This window comes from Cololabis saira, chromosome 6 (genome assembly GCF_033807715.1).
Source record: "Cololabis saira isolate AMF1-May2022 chromosome 6, fColSai1.1, whole genome shotgun sequence".
Taxonomy (NCBI): Eukaryota; Metazoa; Chordata; class Actinopteri; order Beloniformes; family Belonidae; genus Cololabis; species Cololabis saira.
Window position 1 is genome coordinate 7,208,700 of NC_084592.1, and position 23,450 is coordinate 7,232,149.

Sequence of the window (23,450 nt, forward strand, 5' to 3'; positions counted from 1 at the left end):
AGACCGTGAGCTGTTGGAAACATAAATAAATGATAAAGAAATGCAGGTTTCGTTTCAACATTAACACTTGTGTATTACTAAAAATGTAGAGAACAAGTAAACATGACCTTGTATATATATATATATATATATATATATATATATATATATATATATATATATATATATATATATATATATATATATATATATATATATGTGTGTGTATATATATATATATACTGTATGTGTATACACATGGAGAGCAACAGCAGGTTCACCAGAAAGCACAAAACAGCAAGCCGCCGATCCTGGATTTTGCAGTACACATTGATAAGAACAGAAATTGAAGTATACTGAAAATATACACGCACAAACCAGTATCTGCTTTTTGACTCATCTAATAATAACTGGAGCGCAGACTGTCCTGCAGTATTCCCACTAAAACATAGGAAAACAAGCAGAAGTGCCTCAGGATAGCTCATCTAACCTGCAGATACATCCCGGTCCTTTTCAAACCTACAACAACTTACCAAAACAAAAACTGCTTCACCCAAAGGACAAACCAGAGACCGAAGGTTGTATATGAGTCATAGTTTACCATTCTTTACAAAAGAGAAACAAAAAACTCCAAAAACACTGATACCAGGGAGGCAACACCTCAGGTCCATATACAGCTGTCCAACTGCATCTCAAGTTCTCACTCTTGTGAGAACTATAAGTCATACATTTTGGATCGAGAAAACAGACTGTTTGAAGAAGACCTGAGGAAGCCATCTATGTTAAATGGGAAAAAAAAGAAGCAATACAGCCTTTAAACTCTTCCTCTGGCAGCTCTATAGCCATTTCCACCTTGAACCAAGAAAAGATTTTCCTTGTCAGTGTTGGTCATTGTTGGATTCTGTAGCGGTGAACTCCATTGTACAATGTTCTTCAGCATAGTTGGGGAATTATTCAACCATACATTTGTGCAATAACATGTAAAGGTCCTCCTGACAAGCATATCACCACCTCCATCCCTCGTGTCTTGTGTTAACATGTCAACAAAGGGGATTAATTGGCCTGTACACTGATGAGAAACCACCCCAGAGATAATGGCGTTACAACATGGGTACCAAGCCAGAAACTCTGCATTCATTGTCTACACAGTGTTTTTCAAAAGACGGCACTATATTTACTGAAATAAAAATTGGTGTGCAAAAGGTTTTAAAATTAAACTGAATCTTAATCTGCATCTATTTTTGTCTCTAACCTGGTGTGCACAAAGTGGTGCACGGACCATCACACTGTCTTAACTGTGTGTTTATGGTAACCACTTAGTTCAGACTGTGTGCCTGCAGTCCCATGCTTGCAGGCTAGTTCAGCTGGCGTTACGTGCAATTGCATACTTGCATGGAAATTATTTTGCTCGGATGATGATATCTTTTGTGTCACTGGTGCTTTAAATGCAAATAAATTCCATGCATTGTTTAGCCAACCTTTTACTTGTAGTGAAACAGATGACCTTATTCAGACATGAAAGCATGCAACTGGACGGCCAACGCCACAAAATTTACATTGGATCGCAGATTCATTTCTCTCATAAAAGTATGATTTTAATTTCCATAAACCCAGTAATGATGACTCTAACTGCAACATCCTGTGGAGATTTTATCAAACCTAATAATACTCATCTTATAGGGTATTGTTCATCTAAATTATTCCTGCTGTTTTGCATTTCTCTCAGTAGAATTTCTTTTTTTTAATTTAAGACTTATGAATAGACTATGAGTAGATTACACGAGAGAATCAGTTATTAAGGCAAGGCAAGTTTATTAGTGCAGCACATTTCATGTGCGAGACAATTCAAAGTGCTTTACATAAAAAGATGTCGGTCAGACAACTCACGCAGTTTGAAACACTTTAATTGTAACACATATTTGGCGTTTTTGGCTCCATTGGGACATAGTTTATCAGGCTTACACATAAATAGAGGGGTGTAGGACTAACCCCCCCTTTGAATCTAAGGTGAACGCCGGGGTGGAGGTGGGATTGACTGGGTAGGTGAGACATCTGAAGACAATTAAGAATGCTTACTTCTTAAATAGGTCAAAGAACACATTGAGTAAATAGAGTTTTTAGCTTCACTGCTTGAAGCTGAGTGCTGACTTTAGATCTTTCATCCTCGGCTTCAAACACTATTATTTCAGTTTTGTCTTCATTTAACTTCATTTAAAGTCCCGCCCAGTTCTTCAACCTGCCTATCAAGATGTTCTGGTCAACCGTGTTGAATGCAGGACTGAGATCCAGTAAGACCCAGACTGAAATGTTGGCACTGTGGTTTGCATTTGGAGTGCTCAATATTCATATGTTCACTCAGTTCTTTGATAAATGCTACATCCAATGATATTGATGCAAATTCATGCCAGCTCTTACTTCAGAGTAACAGCTTTGTATTTCATGCAATTTAGTTTAAGAGTCTTAACATCAAATTCCTACTTACCATTTTGGATACATTGCTGATTGTTAGAAATGTTTTAGTTTTATTAACATACACTTTCTGTTTATGCGGACAATAAAAATATACATTATATTAGTCAGTGCACATAACTAGTTTTGTTTTGTTTCTTAGCTAATATTTCCATTTATTACTGTAATATTAAGACCAATGTTTCCCAAAAAGCCACATCTTGTAGCCACATTGATAACTTTTAGAACAAATTGCTTGAATCGACACTGCTTTTCCTTCAAAATGAATTGCTTTTCACAGATTAGAGGATTTATAACCGTTGTGTTTGACACTTGGCTCAGTTTTTCTTCCACGAGATGTTACTTTATGACTAATAATAACCCATCCTTGCATATATTTAGTCTCAAAGTTGAATTCTGGAGTTAAAACAACTTTTAACCATGATTTGATGGTTGGGAGAGAAACTTTAATCAGGGGCCAAAACTGTGTGAATCAAAGGAGTTTTTACTTAGAGTGTGTTTGCTCAAAGCATTTAATGTTAGCACAGGGGACAACAGAGCTTAGTCAAAATAAATTGCTATTCTATTCCTCTGACAAGAATCAAAAATGTAATTCGGCTTACAGTAAGTGAGTTTGAATAAGGTCCCTGCACACAAACCAAAGTAACTTTGAGACCAGTTTGAGACAAGAATCTTTGTCCATTTGCTGTTTTTGGTCCCAACAAATCGTCCGTACTCTGCTTCTAACACTTGCCTATTTTGTCATGAATATATAAGAATCAAGAATCTATATAAGAATGGAAGCTCAAAACTCAAAATTGCCATTTTGGTCACTAACAAACATTTACTCTCCTGAGGATCTAACAATAGACTGAATGTTGTTTAAAGTCAGGATAGTTGCTGCTCTCAGTTAAATTATATGAAGTTTTGGAAATAGATTGGCTCATTTAAAAAAATTACAAACCTGTATGGAACCACAAATGAGCTGGAAAAATGCCGGTAAACAATTGTTTCTTCTTGCTTGCGACTTTATGCAAATTTGGCTAAATTCAGCTGCAGCTTCAGCACATCGTTGTCAGATCTCACACAGTATGTGTTAGACTTACTGTTAGACTTACTGTTAGATTTACACTGTTAGACTTGGCTGGACATTTTTCACACATGTGAAAGAAATGTGAGTTTCTCATGCCGAGAAGAGACTGACTGCTAGTGCAGCCAACATGGTGATTTAAGTCGTCCAATGGTCTGGTTTTTCCGGACCGATTAGTGATTTTTTTTTTCTTTGTAAAGGTGACAGAAAATGTAGCAATTGTGAGGACAAACGTCCCCCAGCGCTGCCCCAGGAGACAGCTCTCTTCCCATCAGTGGGAATGTCTCTTTGTGCTTGTATTCTGCTGCTCTTTGTGCGTTCAGAGATTGTGGAAGCATAATCCAAATCACCACATACTTGGGGCGGCTTTACTTTAGTAAATTCACAAGTATGTTTTTCTATTTTATTCCAGGATGAGCCATTCTAGGACACATATTAATGTTTCATCATCCAGCCAAGCCAGGGGATGCCCTCTCTGTCAAATCAAATCAAATCAAAGTTTATTTAGACGGGACAATGCATATTAATGAACACTACATTAAGCAGTGTAAATACACCGGATTTTAGCAGAAATGCTAGTTTCCACCCGCAGTCCCCACAGAAAACATAAAAACAATTCAGTCAAACAATACAATCAAACAAGGGAACAAACATAAAACATACATAGTAGCAAAATAGATTTAGCAGCATTTAAAAGCAGTATGGATTGTATCTAAAGTGACTTGAGCAAAAAATGCATATTACAATAATGAAATACTAGCGATGGTAATATTATGGTACTGAGAGTTAGGGCTGGGCGATATGGACCAAAAGTCATATCTCGATATTTTCTAGCTGAATGGTGATACTCGATATATATCGATATTTTTTCTGTGCCATAATTGGGGTTTCCCCCAAAGATTATAGCATAGCATCTCTGTTAGCTTCATTTTTTTCTGAGGCAAACCCTTAAAAAACAGTCAGTTTTAATACAAAGCCTCGTGCCAAATGTCACACAGGTTCTTTTATTAACAGAGGTCTGCACAATATCAAAATGTATAAAACAAATGAAATAAAAATAAACTGCCTGCATATATAGAATAAAAATGCTTCTTGAATAAAATAAAACAAATATCCCTTTCCTGCATAACAATTAAATTAAAATACACTGTGCAATTAATACAATGTAGACAGTAACAGGCAGACTTTTCCACTGAGGTTGACAGTTGTGCAAATAACAAAACATTTATGCAAATCTCAAATAAAACATTCAAGTCAATTTGTCACAAAATAAGCTATATCAAAATCATAAAAAAAAACAAAAAAACATTTTTTTTTTAAATTGATATAAACGATATCGTCTCGTACCATATCGCGTTTGAAAATATATCGATATATATTAAAATCTCGATATATCGCCCAGCCCTACTGAGAGTATCCAAGTTGTGTGTACAAAGTTTCCAGTTCTTCTCTCTTTCAGCTCAAAGCTTTTGCAGTAATATGGTGAGTGTATAACAGGATAGATTTCGTTTTTCTTCTCCAGACTATGTTGTAAAGAAGTGTTGGTTCTGACCATTGAGGTTAAAGATTTTTTTTTTCAACGAATCAGCCCAAAATAAACCCAAAGAGAATTCCCCCAGTTTGTCATGTCTCCCTTTGGTCAAGGTGGATTTCCAACGGCGTTAAAAATGGATTTGTTTTAAGCATGTGCCAAGCAGCCTCATCTCCCTCATGACCTGGGCGGAAGGGCTGACTCTATATTTGGTTGAATCTCCAGTTAGTCGGTGTCCCCTCACTTCTTTGAAGCATGAGATGAAAAATTAACGAAGCTTTTTCTTCTGTTCGTCTGTATGGCTTTCTTCTTCAAAGGCATGACTCAGATCATGACCTTTTAGTTACCAGGAGTTCACCCTCATCTCCTGTGAGGCGTCAGGGCTATTCAAAAGTAACTTAGTGCTACTGGTTTAAAGTAGGAAAGCAGAAATGTTTGTCAAAGCTTAACCTTGTTTTTTAAAATTCATTCAGGACACCGTAACATAAGAAATCAAAGGATACATAGAGGCAAAAGTTTTTTTCCTTTTCAAGGTTCTGTTTTCACCTGCTGGAAACTGTATTCTGGTGACATATTTTTAGGAGGGTTTGGTTCTTCATGAAAAAAAAACATGCATTTAAGTACAACATCGGATAGGATGTAATTTTATGCATCTGTAAAAGCTGAAGAAATGTACTACTGGCTTGAAGATGCAGATTGTGAATTGCAACACAGATGTGCTTTTATAAAAGTACAATTTTCTTGTTTATTTACAAGCATATAAGTTTGTTTTCACTGCAAAATCAGAACTTCTAGAAATAACCCTAATATCCTTAAATCTAGTCAAAACTTCTATATTAAGTTAAAAAAAAAAATGCCAATGGGGTAGGAAAAATTTACTTGAATAGTTTTCTTAAAACTAGCAAAATAGTCAAGCCACTAGACAAAAAGTAAGACAATTTCTCTTAAAGCAAGGCTCTTTACTTCCTTAGAAATCAGTTTGTGCAGTATTGTGGATAAAAGATCAAATTCTCTGAAATACAAATTGTGTACATACATGAAAAATAAACTATTCAATTAACATGAATATTATTAGATATATTATTATTTTAAACATGTACAAAACAAGAATATGAGACACTGCCTGTTCAAATAGAAATACATCTCTGATAATATTATCCTTGTAAGTGCAGTAGTGATGACAAACCTTGCGTTACCAAGTCTTTGTTTGGTTTCATTCTGTTCCTGGCTAAAAGGGCCTTCATAAAGATGCTGACAGGTAAAATACCAAAAAAAAAAAACCAAAACAAAAAAACATGAGAGACTTTCCCGCTTGTGTACATTACCCTGCAGAATTGTGCTGGCAGTAGCAGCTCCAGTTATAATCATGCAGCACATGACCTGCATTTATCATGGAACCACACAATGATCCTCACTGTGCTGACGAGTGGTGGGCCAACTGGTGGGGGGGGACTTGTAATCAATGTAATAATCTAATCAGCAGTAAAAGTAACTAATGGACTAACATGGTGTTTCAGGAACTAGTGGTGGCTCCATTTCTTCCAATGTCTTTCAAAAATATGTTGTGATCTGTCCGTTACTGCAGTTTGAGTAAAGAGAAAAAGGTTAACGTTCAACCATTGGGTTGTGATTGTAATCGCTGGTTTACATGGATGTGTGCAGGAGTGATGCCACCGACTGTTGTTATCTCACTATGTGGCAGATGCAAGGTTCTTGTCACTATTCCTTATTTTTGAACATCCATTTTCTTTATACCCTCACACTGTTGTGGATATGAAGATCCATCTGGACCCATTTTATCGATGGAAAGAAGATAATCTCCTCCAATAAAATTAAGGGAACATGTTGTACCTTTTCTTTTCAAAGTTGAAACCATTTCCGGACGTATTAGTTGAGTGTCTGTGACATCTTTTGGTCAAAATACTGCAGAGCTACTGTACAAAAGCTCCCCTTTCAACCATGCCTTCACAGATTTGTTTAAAGCTGCTTATCTTAGACAGTAGAGTCACTAAAACATGAAATCCGTGTTGCAGCTTAACACAGCCCATTAGTAAGACTTAAAGTGCAGCATGATGTGAGGTTGCATAGAAATAAACATGGGGAGGTTGATTCATTTTACTTAGACCTGGGTTTATGATGTCACACAATCCCCCAAATTTGTGTGGATCACTGAAATACTACTTTTCAGACTTATACGGGGCCTTCAAAGAATTGACGGTTTAAAAAAAAGATCCTAGTCTCTTTAAGTATTGTTATAATGTAAGTGCAGTGATCAGGGCTGCACATTTATCATCTGTGTTCACTGCTGATCAGGTGTGGATCCTCCTAACAGTCATTCCATTTATATGAAAGTTGAAACCAGGTCTGATCAAATGAACCAAACATTGATCTTTGAATTCTCCTAAATCACCACAAGATCTGGAGAAAAAATCTTTTTTTGTCATGTCAATATAATGGACTCTTTTAACTTCTCTCAAGAGGACAAATAAAAGACCCTTTTTGAGATGATGAACCCATCATCGCGACAAAATTAACTATTGTACCATGTGATTACTAGTGATTTTGAGATATTGGAATAAAAATAATTATTTTCCACTTGCTGGAGCACAGTAGCATCTACGGAAGAGTATTAGGGCCAGGCAGCAGAAAAATAAAAATAATATTTTAGTATTAGGGCCAGGCAGGAGAAAAATAAAAATAAGAAGATTTTTTTTTCATTGTGCACTTCGAGAAAAAAAGTTGAAATGTCGAGAAAAAAGTCGAAATGTCGAGAATAAAGTTGAAGTACAATTTCGAGAAAAAAATCGTAATGTTTAGAAAAAAATCGAAATGTTGAGAAAAAAGTCAAAATGTCGAGGAAAAAAGTCAAAATTTCGTGAATAAAGTTGAAATAGAAGGCTAAATTTCGACTTTATTCACGAAATTTTGACTTTATTCTTGAAATTGTATTTCAATATTAATCTTTTTTCTCGAAGTGCACAATGAAAAAAAATCTTCCTCCTCTCAAATATTATTTTTATTTTTCTCCTGCCTGGCCCTAATACTCTTCCGTAAGCATCAGATCCCACTAAGTCGGATTTTCAATATTACTTTGTGTCATAATGTGTTTCATGTGCTGCACAAATTTGTGTCTAAAATAGACCTCTCAACAGACACACGTACAGAAACGGCTGTATTCATATTTGTCTTTGTCATCCACTGTTTATTTGCTGTTTTTTTTGTTGCACTGAGCTCCGTTAATCAGACAATAACACCAACAAGGACGTAAACGAGAGTAAAATACCTCTGGGACTTCCATTATACAAAAGAGGCTTGTTTTGGGCCTGCAGCGTTGCATCATATTTTCCCTCCTCAGCTGTATTTTTTTCTGTCCTCAAGTCCTCAGCAGGGATGTCAGGTGTTTGTGTATTGTACCGTTATAGCAGCTTCCTTGTGGCTTTGTCCCTGTCACAGGTACTTGGTGAGCTGAAGACTGGTGTTCTTTTGTGCCTCAGGTGGTAGAGGATCTAATCAGAGGATCAGGGGGTTCTGCTGAAGTATGGAAGTGTCCTTAGACCGGGTTAGGAACAAAACAAACCAAAACATTACCTTCTTTATGCTTATTTAGTACGTGAGGCTGGAATAGAGCCAGATAAGGTTAACAGATCCTATAGATTGTACATTGCAAACACCCATCTAATTAGGGCCGAGCACTGACAGTGCGAAGGCCCTATTGTATCTGTCGTTTTCCTTGTTTTTCTTCCGACGAAAGGAGGGCCTTTTTGCCCCCCTAAACGTGCAACAAAAGTCACCAAATTTTGCACGCAAGCCAGGCCTGGCGAAATTTTTTTATATTTAATGGTTTGCATTAATGGGCGTGGCCTAATGGCTCAACAGCGCCCCCTAGAAAACTTTGTGCCTCAAGCCCCACGATACGGTTTGACGTACATGCACGAAAATCGGTACACACCTGTATCATGTCACAACTTAAAGAAAAGTCTATTGGCGCCATGGCCGAAACCGAACAGGAAGTCGGCCATTTTGAATTAATCGCGTAATTATGGCACAATTTATGCCATTTCTTCGGCAGTTAATGCGGCCCGAACCGTAACGTGCACCCATGTGTTATACATCAAAATGTGCGTCTCAATCCTGCGACGATGGGCATTACTTTACTCAGTCAAAAGCGTTACTGTGGCGACGATAGACGCCAAAAAGCTCGCCCCCACTTCCTCTGATTGGTCCATATCTGATAGTTCCTACTTTCTGCCATAACCTTTGAATGGTTTGATATATAGAGTCGTGGCTGGTGTCATCCGCTAAATGTCCAGGCCTGAAGAATCTACATCAAGTCATACAAGCTTCCACTGCAGCCTGAACGTGCACAAGGGTGGAGGGCCCGTTCATCGCTGCTTGCAGCTTTAATGTTATATAGGTCCTTCATGTGACGCCTCAAAAGTAGCTGGGGTGGGGGGTAGCAGACATGCGTAAAAGTAACAAACATGATAATGCCAGGATGCAGGTTTTTGCAGCAAACTCTGCAAACTCGTACCAAGATGGTTTTATTCCCCTTCCCGGTCGGCTGGTTTTGATCATGTGTTGGATCAAGTTAAACGTGGAGCCTTTTATAACTTTCTGTGAAAATATGGTTCTCTTGAATGATGTCAGATTCAGCAGCTTTTCAAAAGCCTAAAAGGGAGTCAGCATCAGACATTAGCAATGCTTCACTGACATGGAGAGATTACTGAAAAACGATCCTCCTCGTGCACTAACAGTATATCCATACCTCAACACTTTCTGCTGCAGTTTTTTTTTTTTTTTTTTCACTGTATAGTTTATATCCTGAATCGGAGACTCGGCTTTAAACATAGGAACCCTGTATTTTTTGTGATACAGCCTTTCCTCTTTGCTGAGGAAAAGCCCATATGGCTTCCAAATAAGGCATGGATGAGTGCTGGTTGTATTAATAGAATAAGTCTGCTGCTAGGGAATATTTGTATTGACCCGTTGAAAGACTTTATCTGATGCATGCCGTTTCTATGACAGTGTGTAGGCGGGATCCTGCGAGGGCTCTGTGGAGCTGTCTGTGGAGCTGGAGCTGGATGTTAACTCCACTGGAGTACACAGGAGAGCACCTTTTAAATATTACATTTGGTCAACTACATGCTGATAAAAAGCAGGAGTCTGTCTTCTTTTTTTTTTTTTAGTAACCAGACTAACCGAGCAATTATCCTAGCTGCCTCCTCACTCACGTTTTTGCACCAGGGAATGCTTGTATTTCAGCGAAAAAAAGAAAAAAAAAGCTCTGTTAATTTGGGTGCATTTGTTATGTTAATGAGACCTCCTTTAATATAAAAAGACAAAGTGGTTTCTGTGTAATTTTTAAGCTTCAGCTGTCGAGAGGAATTTGACCTCAGATACATTCTTGTTCATCGAGAGTCGTGTTCAGTCAGGGAGGTGTAATGGTTTGCGACGCAAGATTATAAATGTGTACATTGATATTGGAACATTAATTATGAGATGAATAGTTCTGTCAGTCTGGCACCTTAAACAAGGACATTTTATTGAGTGGAAAATAATGCAAGAGGGGACTGCTGCCCTTCTGTGTCCAATTAGGATTTGAGTTTATGTTTGATGTCACTCTGCTGGCATCACTGAGTGATCATTAGCAGACATGTTTGACCTTGTTTTATCCTTATCTATGTACAGTAATCAGTTTATTTCTGCAGGACTGCAGATGCAAGTATTTTTATTTTCTCATGAGATACTTTTTGGCAAAAAAATAAACATAAATCTATGTTTGCACTGGTTTGATACTCTGGAGGCGCATTGAATTCGATTTTTGGATAAGTCATAACCTGACCATGAAATTTCTCTTTTACACCCACGTTACAATTCATCATCTGATCAGTCATCTGCAGCATTTCACTGATGCTTCAGTGTCACCAAAGAACCATTAGTCTAATTGATGCACTTATTTCTCTGCAAGTCACTCATGTTCTTCAATCTTTTTCAAAGAAAAGCTCTTTAGAGCATTTTGAGGTTAAGAGAGGCCGTCAGCAAACCGGTAGAACCCAGATACCTGCACAGAGGAGCTGCTGCAACGACACGATAAGCCTGTTCGCTGCTCACGTCTGACCTCTCAACTCTTTCTTAAGATCTTCATGGTTGAACTTGGCAATATTTTAATTCAGTGTGCTGACGTTTGCAACTCAGTTCAGCAGAGGCTGGTTCAGGTGTTTATGAGGGATTAAGCCAGGGATATTCAACTGGCGGGTCGCGAGCCACTTGCGGCCCGCCAGGAGCTTTTATGTGGCCCCTGATCATATTTAAAAAAAGGGGGGAAAGTAGTGTTGTCCTGATTGATCGGCCGCCCGATCGTCGGCGGACGGCGTCACTTCTGGTCGGCGGCCGGAAGTGACAAAGTAAGCGAAACTAACATGGTTTACATATCGCATTTTGTTAATTAATAAAAGTTTAAGATGGTTCATAGCCTTTTCAGTTGGTTAATGATTCATTGGACAGTGTTTGTACATGTTAATCTCTGCTAGAGATGTTTTTTACTAGTTACTAGTTTACTAGTTTTTTACTTTTTACTTTTTGCCAGTTTTGCACAGTGATAATGTTTGTCACATTATTTGTTATTAACTCCGTTTATAGAGGACTTGTTTACATCATTAGGCTTCTAGGATTGGCCTGAATTTTTTTTCATTTGAATCTCTAAATGAGGACTTTGCATTTCAGATGAACTTCTAAGCCTCCTGCGATTGTTTTATTTTGCTGATATAATGCACAGATGTGTCATAAATAAAGGAGCGTATGGTTAATATTTTGGTTGCTTATTTATAACATCAAACTGGCTACTATGGACTGAAATGCTTGTGCTCAATGCTTAATATAATATTCAAATGAAGAAATCTTGGTGGAAAGTTATGGCGTGTTTTATTAAAAGTAGGTCAATATCAACTTCATTAAGTTTGCACAATGCATGGTTTCAAAATGAACTTGCATTTAAAATAATATTTCTTTATCTGAATATTATATTTAACATTCACAATGACTAAATCTGGAGACAATTAATACATAATCCATAGTAAACTAGACAGATATATTCTCCTGCTCATTCCTGAGCACAAATGTATTATATATACATAAATCTTCATCTCTGAGTGCAAAATACATTTTGAAAACCCCCAAATTTTCCGCCTGCCCGCTTTGTGCGCGAACGCAGTGCGGCCCTCTCCATACAGTCCTTTTGCAGATGTGGCCCCCGGCCTACTGTAATCTAGTTGAATACCCCTGGATTAAGCAGAGTATTTTCTTCAAGAATTCTTGGATAACTATTGTCGTTCTTCCCAACCTTTTTTTTTTTTAAAAAGGTAATTTATTTGAAATTTATTTTTGATAATTTTTTAAAAATAAGAACAACACTTTCTAAGTAGATATAAAGACGCACATGAAAAATACAATTTATGGAGGGTAATAAACCTTTGTGGGCAAAGCCGTCCCTTGAAGCTTGACTTTATTTATCTTAGAAGTCCTTTATCTCCTGTGAGTCGATCCAGTTTAGCTCAACTACGACCGTGGCAAAGATAAGAAGACGAAGGAACAGCAATATTTACTTTGCTTGAAAGCACCACCTTCTCCTCGTCTTGCACCTATCTCTTTATTTTCCCTGCTCATGCTTCACTTCCAGGTCGGTCTTCCAGCGGTCTCTCCTCCTCCTCAGTGTTCTTGATTTTGCATGGAGACCTGCTGAGGGCTTTCTGACTTGATAAAGACATGCTGTGTTTGTTCCGGCAGCGGGGAGGCCCACGGTGTTGATGGGATTCAGCTTGTTGATGAAAAGAACGGCCCGCTGGCCTGGGCTTGCTGCTGGCTGCCAGACCCGGGACTTACTGTATACCTTGTACTGAATAAAAAACAATGCCTTTTCGCTCATGGCCACAGTTTCCGAGCTGTTTTAATAGGTGGAAACTTGGAGCAGCCGGTCTGTGAATGCACTTAATTGTTGTAAATAATAAATGATTTTATTGAGACACCCCCATGCCAGCGTGTCCCTAAACAGGGCGTCCCGGGAATTTTCAGCCAGCTCTCCTAAGTAACCTCTGTTCTGCCAGCTTAATCAGTATGTTACATGCACACAGGAAACCAGATTAGCCAGGAAACTGGACGGGGTGTTTCTGTAGTAACAATGTGTTTCCATGCAGCGAGTCAGTAGTTCATGCAGTTTTAGTTTGCTCACTTTGGAGACAATCCTTTCTTACCCCTGCAGGAATATTAACATTAGAAAGTTGGAAAACATTTTGTCATGATCTGATAACCATGGTAACTGCAAGAGAAGCTGATTAGTACTTTGATGTACAACCATGCAAACTATAAACTATCTGCAGCCAGCTAAAAAATACAAGATACACCTCGGTAATAGAAGTGAATCAGTATACTAGCATACAAATATTGTCTGCATGAGTTCAGTTTGTATTTGTTACTGTTAGTGCATGTGCATCGTCAGTAGAGAGAGGTAAACCTTTTACACATGTATGAAATTGAAGCAATGTATAGACATTAAAGAATAGCTGTATTATTGATTTAATGAACCTTTTGTATGGTTGTGCACATTATGACCAACTGATGACAATAAAACCTCTCAGTGTGCTCTCCTGTGCATCAACACTATCTCATATAGGCATGGTAGCGCTCGGCTGCAACTAACGGAGAGCAGAGTCAAATAATGACTTCATTACATCTGGAGAAAAAGGGAAATGTGTTTTAGCTCAGAGCCTTTATGGGCGTTTTGTCCCTTTATGTCTCGTTGGTCTTTTTGTGCTTTATTTACTCTGTGTCTGACTGGCAAAGTCACCGTGGAAGCAGAGAGTTGCCGGGTTGATGGAGTTCTGAGTATTTGTGGGGATAAAGTGTTGTGGATGAGTTGTTACTTTCTTCACAAAAGAAGAAAGGAAAAGATGAGTGAACATCTTTCAATTTCAGTATGTTCAAAAGTGATCATTTTAACATGTTTTAAATGTGGAAATTGATACAATGTCGTACATGACACTGATGCGCGCGTGTGTGCGTACGTGTGTGTGCGTGCATGTGTGCATGTGTGTTTGTGTGTGTGTGTGTGTGTTTGTGTGTGTGTGTGTGTGTGTGTGTGTGTGTGTGTGTGTGTGTGTGTGTGTGTGTGTGTGTGTGTGTGTGTGTGTGTGTGTGTGTGTGTGTGTGTGTGTTTAAACTCGGACGTCATGACCTTGACAGCTTGGATAGAGTGCAGACTTCATGATCAACCTACAAATGAAAATCTATCTACATTTGACAATAAATCCAAAACAAAGGAAGATGACGTATTATTCTTATTCTTAGTGTGAATACTTTTTGTTTAGTTCTGACGCTGCCGTTGTAGCATCTTGTTGCAGCAGTTCTGCTGTGGCCAAACTGTGTTTTTGTGTCTTTTCTATATATTTTTTTTTGTATTTTTTTTCATTAAAACATGGATTTTACCTTATTTTTTAAAACAATATTATTATTCTAATGTAGTTTGGATGTTTTGCTTCCTAAGGGATTCATGTTGGTATTTCTTGCACTAGGGCTGGGGATCGATTCAAAGTCAAGAATCGATTCGATTCCGATTCTTAAGATTCAGAATCAATTATCAAGATTTGATTCGATCTGATCCGATTCCGATATTGATTTGGGTTAGTGTTATTGAAACAGTTTTTTGAGCTGTTGCATGAATTATATGACTGTAGTTATGCAACATATTAATACTAGTATTATATTGAGATTAAACAGCAAGTATTGCAGCTAATGATGCTGTAAGGACCAATCAGCTCCCAGAATGCTGATAGAACTGCTTTCAGAAACATCATGTGGGTCAGAATTACCAAACAGATCCAGGGAGGAAACAGAGACGGATGAAATCGGTTTTATTTTTTCCCACATTCCGTTTACATTTTTTCCATTTTCGGCCTATTTCAGTTTTTAATTTTTGAGAATTCGATTTTTAGTATTTTATGCAAATTTAACCCCAAGACAGTATATAAAGTAATGAAATATAGACAATTTATGCAATTATAACTGAAAACTTTAAAGTTTTCATACCTTTAAACATATTTAAAGGCAAAAACATGGCACCAGTTATTCTCGTGTCCAACAAAACATTCCTTTTTTTTGGCATAAACAAAAAAATACCAAAAGTTGTAATGTAATGAAAAAAAAAAATCGATCTTTAGACATACGAATCGATTTTTAGGAATAAATATGAGAATCGATTTAGAATCGGAAAATCGATTTTTTTCAACACAGGCCTATCTTGCACTCATAACAAAGGTCAGCTGTTTGGGAGAAGTTAAATTAACTTTCTGGAGTCTGAGTAACGACAAGAATGATGTAGAGGAAAGGTATATTGGAAAGTCGAAGGAAATTTCACCTCTCGACTGGTAATATGAGATCACTGCAGATAAATTGGTGCGAGCTGGAGGCTGCAGGAACATATTCCAGACTTCACCAGTTCTTCATAATATACAGAGACAGCGGACAGAGCAGTTAAGGTAAAGGAGGAGGGACTGCGCTAATTTGGTATCAACAGATGGTGTAATCCTGGATATGTTACTGTGAAAAACATTAAACTGTCGTATGCAATGCTGCATTCATGCCATGCACACAGAGAGTGTCCTGTGTTACCTGCTGCTGATGGATGTGGCATCATCAGTACTCGAGTTGTAAAAAAGAATCGGGGGGGTGGTGGATTTTATCATATGGGGACAGATAATTTGTGCTGATTACAAATAATATAATATATTACAAATAATAGCAGTGACCAAAACACCTGCAGAAATACTGCAGGAATGACATAGCAGCAGTTAAATGCAGCCTTCTGTAAGCTTTAAATATCCACTGGGCTTACATCAAATACATCAAAACACAACAATAAAAAACAGTTTTCTGAACTTATCAAGAATATTTGTCTTATTTCTAGTTAAAATGTCTCATTTTAGTAAAAAAATCTCATTACACTTAAAACAAGACTCATCACTGGAAAAAAACAACAATTTTCACCTGTTTCAAGTAGATTTTCACTTAAAATTAATAGAAAAATATGCCAGTGGAACAAGATTTTTTTGCTTGTAATAAGAAGATAAATCTTGTCCCACTGGCAGATTTTCCTACTTATTTCAAGTGAAAATTTACTTGAAAGAGGGGAAAATTGCCAAATAAGTTATTTTTCTGGTGTTATTTTTCTGGTGATGACTCTAAATGTTGAAATAGCAGTAAAACCACATTCATTGATGAAATGACATAAGGGATGGAAAGGGGGGATGGCAGTTTTACAGGGGGGGATGATTTGGACCGTTTTTATTTCAGGGGGGATGCCACCCCCCCTCATCCCCCATCAACTCCAGTACTGGGCATCATCAGTTCAGTTGTTACCGCTTTACAAACCGAACACTCCGTTATGTTCCTGCTGATCTTTGGAGACTTCAACACGACTGTCTCTGCCACACCTCCCAGACTTATTATTACTCTTCAATTATATACTCTCTTTATCATGCATAGTCAAAAACTTGTAGCTATTTATTTCCTTATTAGTACATAAAAAGAAAGACATTTACATGACACTTGAGAATTCAGGGTGCTTTAAGGTAACCATAAGTTTGGTCACTTGACATTTGATGAAGTTTGATGAAACATTTCCATTTCACACACCAATTTGTTGATGTGCAGTCAGATGCTTAACGGATAACCAGCAATCAGACCATGAAGTATGTTGTGTGGGGTCCACATGGCTCACTGCTTGACCTGGTTAATCTCATTTCACACCATCTTTTTTTCTGTTTTTTTTCTTCCTTCAACTTCAGATGTGCAGACAGCAGATATTTCTCACTCCGTCCAGTTGATTTAACATTTAGCGGCCTTGTCCTGACTATTGCAAAGCTCACTTTTACGTATCAGAGTACAGTGCTAACTCATTTTTTTTGGGCCTGTTGGTGTTAAACACAGCCTTTACTTTCAATGTGTGGAGACAGTTGTTAGAACTGCTTTCAGAAACATTGTGGGCCAGAATTACCAAACAGATCCAGGGCAGCAAACAGACGGATTAAATCGGTTTTAATTTTTCCCACATTCCGTTTTTATTTGTTCCATTTTCGGTCTATTTTGGTTTTTAATTTTTGAGAATTTGGTTTTTAGCATTTTTTGCAAATTTAACCCCAAGACAGTATATAAAGTAATGAAATATAGACAATTTATGCAATTATAACCTAACACTTTAATGTTTTCATACATTTAAACATATTTAAAGGTAAAAACATGGCACCAGTTATTCTCGTGTCCAACAAAACATTACTTTTTTGGGGATAAACAAAAAAATAACCAAAAGTTGTAATGTAATGATGAAAAAAAAAAATACATAAATAAATAAAAGAAAATAACCCCGCCCCCCCCCCCCAAAAAAAATAAAAAAAATCGATCTTTAGACATATGAATCGATTTTTAGGAATTAATATGATAATCGATTTAGAATTTGGAAATCTATTTTTTCAACACAGGCCTAGTTGTTATTTGTTCTAGTTTGTTTTTGTGACTTGGGAAGAGTTGCATAAACTCATGATGCAATGGAAGCTGCAGCACGGATTTTGAAAACTTTCTGATTAGATTGGAAACTTGAACTGCAGTCGGTAGTAGTTTATTCTGGACCAGTGCAGTTCCACTCACGCCGCTCGTCTCATCACATGCAGTCATATCTAAACATTCAAACTGATAACATGTGAGTTGGCTCTGGTTGTGCCGAGTCTTCTAATGAGACAGACACGGCCACGGTGGGGTTGTATAAGGATGTTCTGACAAACGGCGTGTCAGAATGGAGGAGAGGGTTGAGACGCCCTGTTCCTGCTGCAGAAAGGGAGGAACGCAATCTGAGCTATTGGAAACAAAGAGTGCTTTCCTCTCAGTCAGAGAGACAACAGCTGCAGGCCTGGAAAAAAAACCCAACTAACTTCAAACACTTTGTATCTCTCACCGCTTTTGTGAAGCTATTCATATCTTTGTTCAGCGTATTTCAAGCTTCAATATACTGCCTGTGCCGTCGCATTCAGACTCTGCTGAAGGACACCTTAGTGTGCCAGAAAAGTCCCGTAAGGCTACACCAAATCTTGTGACTTGGTAACATTAATTAACAGTTCCATGTTTCTGAGTTCCAAAAATAATTGTACCGCTCTTAAACTTTTGAATAAATATGGGCATATACATCAGAAATCAACCAAATCAAAACCCCTGACTTTGATACAGGCATCTATGTGGATGTTAATTGGATATGTAACTTATGTGAAAGATTTATAGCCCTGAACAGGTTTTGAAAGTCGGATACATACCTCTGGTCTTTGTACGTTGTGACCTAGGGCTGTGCGATTTTGGACAAAAATAAAATCCCGATTTTTTTTCTCTGACAACCCGATTTCGATTTCGATTTTTTTGGTAAAACTACAAAAGACAATGGAATAAATTGTTTCAAATATTTTATTTTTAAAGAAAAATAGCAAACAAATTTCCCTATTGGGAATGAAGTGCAATTGAAAGATACTGTAAATCCTCCTTGAGTTTAGTAAAGTGACAACATTTACAATTTTCCTGACCAAACAAAGATGACTAGACGAGCTCTGTCTGTAATGCAGACAGCTGCAAAAAAGGAAAATCGATTTTCCGATTTTCCTTTTTTTAACATCGTCTTGATTAATAAATCCGATTTAGATTTAATATCGATCAATCGCACAACCCTATTGTGACCGTATAGAAACATAATTCTCGTCAGTTGTGTGAAATAAGACCTGGAAACAGGCATTGTGGCATAGAATTATCAAATTGGTTTAATTCACCGTACCAATCGTTACAGATTACTTTTGTAATACTGTATTTAGTTTAGTTTAGTTTAGTTTATTAGTATTTATTTAGCAATATAAGACAAATTGACAATAAATGTAAAAAACATTGAAATAACATGCAAGGAAAGGAAGAAGCCTGGTGGCTTATATAGAATCCTTTCCATATATGAATAAAAAAAAAAAAAAAAAAGCTACACAAGGGAGAGTAAAAAAACAAAAAAAAAACACAAAAGAAAATGTAACTCAGATTAAATAATAAACACTACAAAGATGAAACAATAAGAGGGGAAAAATAGAGATAAAAGATGATGTAAGAATATTGTTGGAATTTTTGTGGCCACAATAAAAAAATAAATATAAAAAAAAAAAGAAAAAAAAAAAAAAAAAAAAAAAAAAAAAAAAAAAAGATGAAACAATAAGAAAGTTCTTTAAATGTTTTTTGAATATTGGCAAGGATGGTGATGATTTAAGAGATTTATTGAGTATGTCATGATATGTCAATCAGGTTTGTAAAATAGCCTTTTTCCATCTCCGTAATATTGCAAAGATTAGGAAAATCCTCTCACAGAGTGATGCAGAAAAACTAGTTCATGCGTTTGTATCTTCTAGACTAGATTACTGTAATGTGTTGTTAGCAGGATGTCCAAGTAATTTGCTGAATAGGCTCCAGCTGATCCAAAATGCAGCAGCACGAGTACTGACAGGAATTAGCAGGAGAGACCACGTCTCTCCAGTGTTGGCGTCGCTCCATTGGTTACCCGTAAAATTCAGAATCCAATTTAAAATTGTATTACTTGCGTATAAAGCCCAAAACGGCTTAGCTCCGCATTATTTGCAAGACCTGATAGTGCCTTATGTTCATGTCAGAGCTCTCCGTTCTCAGAGTGCAGGTTTACTTGTAGTTCCTAGAGTATCTAAATGTAGATTTGGAGGGCGGGCGTTCTGCTATCAGGCGCCACTACTATGGAACCAACTTCCAATCTGGGTTAAGGGGGCTGACACCACCTCCACCTTTAAAACTAAACTTAAAACATTTCTGTTTAGTAAAGCCTATAGTTAGTGTTTAGTAAACCTCTAGGTGGTGTTGGTAAATCTCTAGGTAGTGTAAACTTTAGTGTGTCAGAGTCGCTCCTGTGGTTTCTTGTGCTGGCCCCCCCCTTCTCCTCCCTTTTCTCTCTTTTGTCCATGTTGCAGCATCCTTTGCCGGACACCGGAACCTGCAGGTGGTCGTGGGTGGCTTGTAGCTTGCATTACGGAGCACAAGTCTTTCCCCGACCCTGCACCCCAACCTGGGACTTGCTGATTGGGCCGGAGCTTCGGGAGCTGCGTGCTGGCCTGCGGTCCCCACCCCTGGTCATCCCGTTGCTGCCCCCCCCTTCTCCTCCCTTTTCTCTCTTTTGTCCTGCAGGTGGCCATGGGTGGCTTGTAGCTTGCATTACGGAGCACAAGTCTTTTCCTGACCCTGCACCCCAACCTGGGACTTGCTGATTGGGCCGGAGCTTCGGGAGCTGTGTGCTGGCCTGCGGTCCCCACCCCCGGTCATCCCGTTGCTGCTTCCACCTGCCTGCTGTGCTGTTGCCGTCCCTGACCCACCAGTCTGGCCCCCGGCAGGAGGGTCCCCCCTGATGAGCCTGGTCCTGCTCAAGGTTTCTTCCCTCCTAAAGGGGAGTTTTTCCTTGCCACTGTTTGGCTTAAGGTTTTTCTCCCACTAGGGGAGTTTTTACCTGCCATTGTTTATGTAATAACTGCTCGGGGGTCATGTTCTGGGTATAGGTCTCTGTAAAGCGTCTAGAGACAACTCTGTTGTATTAGACGCTATATAAATAAAATTGAATTGAAATTGAATTGAGTGAATTCCACAAGTGGGGAAAGATTGATGTTTACATGTTCTACAAAACGGTAAATTAAAATCATCTTTGTGCCTTGTGGCATAAGAATGAATATCGGAATTAACACAAAAGAAATTATGAAAAGAAGAAGGAAGATCTTATTTTACCCGGTCTTTGTACGTTTTGACCATATAGAAACGTAATTCTTGCCATTGTAAGAATGAGATGTACCTGTTGTACTCTACTGCCCTTACTCCTTGTGCTTTTTATTATTCTTACCTCTTTTCTTATCATTTTATTTCATTTTATTTGTTATTTACTGTTTAATTGTGTGTTGCCGCTTTTAATGTTGATGTAAAGCACTTTGAATTACCTTGTGTTGAATTGTGCTATACAAATAAACTTGCCTTGCCTCAGGTAGAACCCATATGTGACATATAACTTCATGTTATGAAGTACAAAAACTAAACCAAAATGCAGAGCCGGAGTGTGGGAAACTAAATACACTCAACCTGCTTTCTCACGGAAAACAGTTAGTGTGCAGAAATGGATCATCTGCATCTCACCGTCTGTGTCCAACCTTCTTTCACAGATAGTGTCCAACGTCCTGATCTTTTCCTGCACCAACATCGTTGGCGTGTGCACCCATTACCCGGCGGAGGGTTCGCAGAGACAGGCCTTCCAGGAGACCAGGGAATGCATTCAGGCCCGCCTGCACTCCCAGAGGGAAAACCAGCAGCAGGTAGGCTTTGACGATGATTCAAACAAGCGTGCATGGCAGCGTGTGGCTCAGAGAGCAGAAACGCAGCCTTGGATCCACAATAGGAGTCCGTCGCCAAGGTTTTGTCTTTATGCAATAACTCTCATAGCAACATTTGAATGTGAGTCTCAGATTACAAGAGAGAGACTCAAAGCATTCAGAGTTTCCTTGAAAATGGTTTAAAAATATCACACATACAATCTGGTTATCACGGTGCATGAATATGAGCATACCTTTCCATCCAGGGTTTATTTGATTTAATTATGACCTTAAACTCTATTTTTAAAAGAAACAACCAAACCTTATAGAACCTGGGTTTCCTAGAAACCTGTCCACTAAAACATTTAATTTTCCAGCCTTTGAAAAAAAACTAGAACATTTAAATAACTATTTTTTTAAAGCACAATTGCTTGAAAATGTTGATGCGATAATAGTTTCAGGATTGAAAGTTAAAAAAAAATCGTTCCAATGTTGACTCACATCTGATTAATTAAAACGGACTTTTCATGTTGCTCATTTCTTTATCGGCACGCTCTTTTCAAAATGACATCACATGAACATTTGGTTTCACTTATATGAGGGAATGGCTCGTATCCCTGAAATTGCTATAACTTAACCATGTATTGTTGAAAAAAAAACCTAATATTTCATGGCTTGTTCTTTTTGGGGAGTGGGAACAGGTTGAAGTCCATATTTTATCATGAAAAAAAGAAAATTCTCCTCCTAAAACATATTTTTTTCTTCAATGTAGTCATGTAGATGAACGTATTTCCACAAAGGGAATCCCTCAACATTTCAAACAGTTGTCTCTAAATCATTTTTAGTGTCTTGACTGACTCACTTGGACGTCAGCCTTACTTCCATTCTCTCTCATGCAGGAGCGTCTCCTACTCAGTGTACTTCCTCGCCATGTTGCCATGGAGATGAAAGCTGACATAAACGCCAAGCAGGAGGATATGATGTTTCACAAGATCTACATCCAAAAGCATGACAACGTCAGGTAACATCAGGGGGAGCGCGATGACGGGGGGAAACAGATTGAAGCCGGTGCAAATAGGACATTTCAACACCTCCACACTTTCCTTTCAAGCTACATGTTCCCTCTGAAAGAGACGCCACACACACACACACACACACACACACACACACACACACACACACACACACACACACACACACACACACACACACACACATGAATTTACACCACAATGGTTCCCCCAGGAGTTGAATGCATAAGGAGGATAGAAATGTGGCTCACATTAAAGCCCCTGATTCCAGTGGCGCTTTGATTTAATAACTTATAATGTTTTTTAGATGAGTTTTTCTAGTCATACTGAATTATGGGCTCGCTGTGATTATCCATCTGGAGATGAGAAAGATATGTTGAATCTCTTTGCAATGATAATACCAACTATCTACTGTGCTTCTCGTTTTGAGAAGTTCACAAACGACCCAAAGCATTGTTTTTAATTCCAGTGGACTCATTTATGAAGGCACGATTGAAGGATCTTTTTATTGGCTGTCAATCTATCTATATTATTCTGACCTGCACCACTTTCAGCTGGGCTAAATAAGTGGTATAAATTTATTATTAGCTTTAGACCAAACTGAATTTCAGTCAGTCAGGTGTGTCGAACATGAGATCACGCTTGGAATTGAATCACTACAGTCGAGTACTTTAAAATTTAACAGCTTCTAAATGAGCTCAGCACTCAATAAAAGCACCACGTTTGTTTCAGACTTGAATGTTTTGATATACAGTATAACCTCAAAGCTACCACACGACGGGGGCTTCAGAAACAGCTGTGTTGCACATGGAGGGAATTATAACTTGAAATCTTTAGATTAATTTAAACACAATTCTTTTTGAACAGTAATGTTCAATAAATGACCATTAAATCCAGGTCAATCCTGAATGGTGCAGCCCACCCACAGACAATGGCGGAAGAGAAGGGAG

General features: G+C 38.0%; 1 protein-coding gene across 2 annotated transcripts in view; it reads left to right on the forward strand.

Moving 5' to 3' along the window:
- The window catches only part of adcy5 (adenylate cyclase 5), a 126,379-nt gene that overhangs the window by 41,889 nt on the left and 61,040 nt on the right, over positions 1 to 23,450 (forward strand). For both annotated transcript variants that reach the window (XM_061723151.1, XM_061723152.1), the window contains exons 3-4: positions 21,323 to 21,472; positions 22,369 to 22,490. In XM_061723151.1, coding sequence (XP_061579135.1) covers positions 21,323 to 21,472; positions 22,369 to 22,490 — 272 coding nt within the window. The remainder of the gene's footprint in view (positions 1 to 21,322; positions 21,473 to 22,368; positions 22,491 to 23,450) is intronic.